Genomic DNA, 6,869 nt, shown 5'->3' with positions numbered 1-6,869 from the left:
GCCCCTGTTCCCTTCCCACTTTTACTCCACTTTCTCTGTCCTGAGAGGAATAGGGGTTTATATTTAAAACCAGAGACACTGCAAAGTGTTCCTGACAAGAATTAGGACTCGCTCTTCTCTCATTCAACTATCCCTATTTAAGATTTGGGCTTCGTTCTTTCCCCCAATCTAATATCCCAATATATCTCCCAATTTTCACACTAGCGCAGGCCCTAATCTCAATATTTTTCCAAATTAATCTCTGGTTAGAGAAAAGACAATCACCAAAAGAAAATCAAAAACAACCAACAATACTAAATATAATGCCCAGAATTTCAATCCCATTTCCGCATACCCCTCAAAAATGTCCCTTCTCACGGTGTCCATTTCCCGATCCCAATCGGAACCCCCTGTCCCCTATGCGGACCCGCGTGCACTCTCACCAGCCCTAATATCCTCCTCCAGAAACTCCCCATGGAGATTTGAAAGCAGGCCTCCTACCTTTATCGTGTTGAGCGCTAATGGGGGGGGGGGGGGGTACAGACAGAGGCCGTCGGGAGCCAGAGGTCTGTAGAGTAGCGCAACGCGATCCGTGTCGCAGTCACCATCTATCAACGGAAAATCAAATTAAGAGTCTCAGACGTCCAATGGAGAGTGGACAACCCAAGATGTTTATTTTAATTATTTTTTTATTTTAAATGTATTTGGTTCGTATCTTAAACCTTACATTTTTTATCACATAAAATTCTGCTGTGAAGAAAAAAAAAAGGAGAAAATATTTTTTTTCGTTTTAAACATCTGTTAGTGATTTTCTTCATGGTGTAGCAGCAAAGTTGTCGGTGGTAATCATTTCCAGAAATGCACAATAGTTCAACCATTTTTCTATTTCCCATAAGGATTTGACTCCAACGTTCTTTGGCTTCCAGTTCATGAGAGGCACTTGAGTATTTTCTACTAAATGTAAGGCGCTTCTGGTTGAGTGCTTCACATTCCATGACTACATGATAGATAGATTCTTTTTTTCCGGTGTTTTTACAAAATCTACAGTCTTGGCTGAAATCTTTGTTTTGGCTCCGTTTCCCTAAGATTTCTCGGGTGGGAAGGATATTCACCCTGAATCTTAGGAAAGTATCTCGAATTTGGCGATCCGGGAACAGATTCAGATAGTGTGGCAATTGGTTGAGAGCTCTTGATTCGTCATCACACTTTAGATTTCGTTTTAATTTAATTTTCTTGTCTTGGATGGCGATCCAATCGAGTCTCGCTAGTAGTTTTTTGGCTCTCTGAGGCCTGTCAGCATGTCCAGAGAGATGTCTTTTTCTGTACATATGATCTTGGCTGCTTCCATACATTTTGTCAGTGCAGTATCGTTGACCTTCAGATGTGAGGCTCTCGGAATGTCAAGTGCCGGTATGCTGTCTTCGCTGTTCAATTTCCAGAATAAGTCGAGGGTTTTCCATACTACTATTGAGTGGAGGGATTGTAAGGCTAACTCTTATCTTATTCGAGGCATAGGTGTTGATTGGGAAGGGCTAGGACTTTCCGCAAATAAATGGCCTCAAGTTGCATCCAAATTGACTGATCCATATTTATCATAGTTTCCCCTCTGTATGCAAGTATAGCAGTTACCTTTTGCTTATAGAAAGCTTTCGCAGGCTTGAGTGAGAATTTGCCAAATTTTCAGTGTATGATCAAGCCTGTCTCGCTAGTGCTTTGGCTTTGGATTTAAGATGAAGTAGCTAAGCAGATTCATTTGCAGATTGGTTAATCCAAATGCCCAAGTATTTATATGTTTGGACCTGCTCCAGTTTTTGTTTTTGTAGATAGAATGCATGGGGTTTCTGTTTTCTTTGGGCTTTCTGTGTTAGCATCATGATGTTTGTCTTTTTGATGTTTATTACCAGTTTGTTTCTGTCCATGTACTCTTGCATTCTGTTGAGTGCGATCTGTAGGCCCAGTGGTGTTTTCGTGAGTAGGATATCATCATCGGCATACATTAGACAAGGTGTGGCTTTAATACCTACAAGGTAGCATTAAGTCTAGGTGGATTTATACTAGGCGTATAGATGTTTGCCTCAAAATCAGATGTGAAAAGGTTGAAAAGAGCTGCAGCAAGGGGGCATCCCTGCTTTAATCTGTGCCATGTGTTGATGCAAATCACGTTTGCAAACCAAATAAACGGACAGCACCCAGTTAACCCGCCACCCAATCTAACCCAACCAGCCTCCAACTCCCCTTCCCCCTATGTCCCCTAATGGTCTGGCCCCCATTAATTTAGCATCATGTCTGGTTAAACTTTCCAACCCCTCCTGTCGTCACAATGATTCCAATTGTTCGTAGCAGTCCGTCTTCAGTGTTCATCGGGATCCTCCTTTCCATGTGATCATTCTCTTCTGGGCTAGTCGCTCTGCTCTGACGATATCCGGTATCCACCTCCTCAGGCGATGGGCCACCTCCCCCCTGCGTGTTTCTGGCCATGAATAGACTCCTATTGTTCTGTCCAATCAAAACTAGCTAGATCTGAAATGAAGGCTCAAGTGGCCTTCATGCAGTAACCCTGAAAGCTCCCAAACCCCTGTCTCAGCAGTTCTATGGCGCATGCTTAAGTCATGGAGCTCCATGGTCTGGGACAAGTATCACCAAAGCCAATGGGTAGGGTTTTCCCTAACCAATATCCACTGAAACCAGAAAGAAAAATAATAAACACTTGGGCTTAGTCATACACGAATGACATATTGGAGCTTATGTTATTCCCAGACCCTTTCCATTTCATAACATCACAAGTCATAACTCCCTCATATCTTACCCCTATGCCCTCGGGGGTCCGTAGCTGTTCACACTGAGTTTTTTCCTTGGCCAGAGGATCAATTTAATCTGCTGAACCCTGTGTGAACCCTCATCAACTGTTAGTCTATTGAGGGTTGTCTGAAAAGATGACTAGCTCTTTGTAGTTTACGATGGTGCTGGCAGGGCTGTGACTAAACAAACTCTGTCAAGTTGGACCATCCTCTGCATCTTGGAATGCTATGATCTGATTGCTGATATTCCTGAGGGTCTGATAAGTCATTCAGTGAGAGGCGTGGCTTCAACCCCGACCCTTCAAAGAGAGGTCCTTGTCTTGGACGTATGTTAAGCAACTTTGTGGGCTTTGCTGCACACAATTGCGCAAAATGAATGCCTAGATTCCCTGTGAGGGCCGGATGCTTGCTTTGGTCAACCAGTCTTTGAGTGTTCTTGTTTAGGTAGTGTCCTCATCTCTCTTCCCGGTTTACATACTGCTATGGGAGTCCATCATAGTTGAGGAATCTATGGAAGGAAAGAATCCATTAAAAGAACAAATGACTTACCCCTCGGTATTGTTCGTTCTTATATGTTTCTCCCACCAATTCCTTGTCTCGCTCCCAACTGGCCTCTCTTGGCGGATAGCGTGTACACCTAATCTGTTCTGATGTCATGGTGTGCGACAGCTCCATTTACTGGCCCAGGCGTCATGCCTGTCATGGAGCGCATAATGGCGCTGAGCAGAGCCGTGCTGCGACCCCTGGTGGTGGACACAATTCCAAAGTCAGCTGCAGAATAACATAGATGAGGAATCTGTTGGAGGAACATCCATCAGAAAGAACGTTACATAGAGTTAAGTAATTATTCTTCATAATGCAACAAGTCCTTCATGAACCTTTAGACTGATAGTGTCTTAACTGACTAATGGGGTGGCCCTGGTTAATGCGTCACCCCCAAAGTGTTCTTTGAGTATAACCTTAGACTAGTCGTTGTGAAACTGTGAGGGCTTCATGAAGAAGCGTAGGAGACGCAGCATTTGGTAGAGTCCGTCTGTATTTGGATCACCATAATAGTGTTCCGGTAGCAGCAAAGGGACATGCTGCATCTCTACTAGATTAAAATTGGTCACTGATGATGATGAGGAACTAGCATTATCCCCCCCATCCCCCTTTTTGTTTCCTGTCTAGATTTTCCTGATAGACCTTGACTGGTTCACACATGGCAGCGGTTTCTGAGGGACCGGCGGCAACCTCTCTCTGGACTTTGCCCATATGGGCCATTCATTGTTGGTGCGCACTGTGGGAATTTCCATCATTTCAGGTGCAGAAGAAGTTGGGCCTCACTGTCAGGCTTTAGTCTCTCCGATATCGCACAGGAACTGATAACAGCTGGCACAGACTCTCAACTCCCGAACACTCCTCCTGGAAATAACATGGTGTGTTGGGAAGGAAAGTGGGCTGGAATCAGGTGTCTTCCCTCAAGTTTGCAATGGTGAGCCGTTAAGGAATGGGATAGGTAGCTGCACAATGTAGCACCTGTGAGGGATGTTGGACTGTCCAACACGTTGCCATCACTGTCTGAAGAATTGTGGCTAGAAGTTGACTGGTCTTGAGGGACGACCCGAGAATGTATTCAGATATTTCGGTAGAGTGTTATTAAGATGAGCATGGGTGGATGAGGTCTTTCACTGGAATCACAACAGTTGACGAAACACCAATGAAGAATGAAATCCCTACATGAAGGGTATTGACACTGAGCCAGTTTGTGTAGACAACAGTGTGGGTGGGCTGTCTTTTCTGATGAGAGGCTGGGCATGTGTGGGGAATCTGCAGCCAAAGTACTCTTGTGATGCCTCTAATGAGCACCAATGCCTGTGGATTCAGTGAACGGAATGAAAACCTGAGCTGCTTCCTGACAACTGGGCTAAATCAATTAAGAAATCTGGAAAGCTAGGTTGGAGAAGCAACTTCAGAGTTCAGCTGAAACTTGCTCATTACCAACATGCCAGAGGGGGGAAGGCTTTCAGTGCTTTTAACACTGTTCTATTAGTTACTCATGGGGAGTAATGAGAAACTTTTCTAAAGATGATTTATTTTAGGGTTATTCCTTGTTGTATGATATTTTGCAGGGTTCCTTTTAACTATGCTGGTCAGTTTTACAAAACACAAAAGGGCTGTGTTCACTTTGTAAAAGAATTTAAACACGTGTTTTTTTTCAGCTGTGCTTGGGTAATTTGCTGTTTTGTTCATTTATATTTAAGTGCAATAAAGATAAGTTGTCTTATATGTTTTGATGGATTTGTTTATTCCTTGTAATAGGTAATTAGATGGGAACAAAACATGTGCTTTCTTAACTTGTGGAAATTCTGGATGAATACATCAGAACAATTATTACCAAAACAAAGGTTGATAGTTATGTGCATATTGCATAAGTCTTAAAATGCTGACATGTAAATGTAATGGCTTTCTAACCAAAATATTATTAATAAAGCAACTCTTGGTGCACTAAACCACTTCTTTCATGACACCTTCTATCTAGAGGCACTAAGAGGGTGATGGTCACATATTAACCTTGTGGCTGCAGTAAATCCCTCCCTGTGTCTGAAAGGTAGAATAGAACCCAATGTTTTTTAGATGTCAGGAGCTGCCTCCACACTCGTAAACTATCTTTTTCTGTTTTTCGATTACTAGTTGGTCTTGATCCGTAAACTCTTATTTTAACTAGAGTAATGGCTTTTAACAGGTTGCTCTGATTATGAATGTAATTTATCCTCTTTTTAATTGATTGGTTAGCATAAGCACATTTCTAGTTTATAATGTATTGTACATTTTCAATTTACAGATATTGAGTTCAACCACTCCATGTGCAGATTTCTTTTTCCGAAGCTTGTTATCATCTAAACTCAAAAAGAAACAGTCACAAGCAGATCATAATAGTTCTCAGGTTGCTGGGAAATCTTCATATGATGAGGCGATTAAAGTAATACAGAAGTGCACTGAACTGAATTTAAGTATTATTGTACTGTGGAAGGTATGTCTGAACTTGCTATTATTTAAAAGCAAATGTTAAAGGTAATTTTGGTAGATTCTTCATTACATGTATCAAGACATGCATTATAAGTTAAACAAGTTGCATAGCATTCTCCTCTGTTCTTATACATACAATGTTATAAGTACCAGCAGCAAAATAATAAACCCACATTTTCTTGTTGTCAGAAAATTGCTTTAAGTCTCCAGTTTTTCAAATAAGAGATACATATGTAAACCAAAGGTCCAGTCTATTTGTCACAATGCAGCTTCAGATTGACTGACGGGGACCAATAGTGCAGGCCTATACTGCTGTGTCTTAAACAACTGAATTGTTTGTTGGGGAAGTATAATCCTCTGAGTATTCAAAGAAGTAATCAGGAAGATTGTTCGGTAACTTAGGATTTTAAGGCGACTACTTGACTATTGTAAAAAATGATATTCAACAAGGTTCAGGCTTAAGGGGGTTTCCTGCACATCTAGTGACCCTTCGTCCCAGAGTCTCACTTAAGGTCTGAAATGGGGCTTACAGATTTTCTTCTCTATATGGTGTTCACTCATTTGTTTTCAGTCTTCAGCTTCAGCGTTTCCCACATCCTGTGATGATCCCTGTATCAAGGAGGTTCTTTCTTTAGTCTCTAAACCCTCCATCACATATACTTGTTCTTCTAGCACTTTCTGAATGAAACATTCTTTCTCCAGCATGGGGTCTGGCATGGATTCACATGCTCATGAATATTCCCAGTCGTCAGCCTGGGAATCCTCGATAAAAAAGAAAAGCAGTTTCGCTTTAGCCTGAAAACTGCATTTCTCCTCTAAACCAATCCCTGACCTTTGGGGTCATACTGCCCCCATCCAATGGCAGTCGTCTCCCTAAACTCCACCCCGGTGGCCATCTTCAGATTTTTACTGCACCTTTGTTTTGGGAGTCCTCTTCTCTTGTTTTGGAGTTTGACTATTTTGAGATTTTTTCAGATATATTTTATAATTGGTCTCATAAGTTGCATAACATTTATTCTGGCACATCACTTTCATTTGGCATTTCTTTTTTGCTGTTAGTATACAGACATTTCTTAATTGAGA

General features: G+C 41.9%; 1 protein-coding gene across 4 annotated transcripts in view; it reads left to right on the top strand.

The window, feature by feature from the left end:
- Positions 1-6,869, top strand: part of TRAPPC8 (trafficking protein particle complex subunit 8) — a 2,435,788-nt gene that overhangs the window by 2,220,400 nt on the left and 208,519 nt on the right. For all 4 annotated transcript variants that reach the window (XM_069620968.1, XM_069620966.1, XM_069620965.1 and 1 more), the window contains one exon: positions 5,602-5,790. In XM_069620968.1, the coding sequence (XP_069477069.1) occupies positions 5,602-5,790 (189 nt within the window). The remainder of the gene's footprint in view (positions 1-5,601; positions 5,791-6,869) is intronic.

Source organism: Ambystoma mexicanum, chromosome 5q (assembly GCF_040938575.1).
Source record: "Ambystoma mexicanum isolate Mex_15411 chromosome 5q, UKY_AmexF1_1, whole genome shotgun sequence".
NCBI lineage: Eukaryota > Metazoa > Chordata > Amphibia > Caudata > Ambystomatidae > Ambystoma > Ambystoma mexicanum.
The sequence above is the reverse complement of the archived record's forward strand: the minus strand, read 5'-3'. Positions and strand labels throughout refer to the sequence as shown.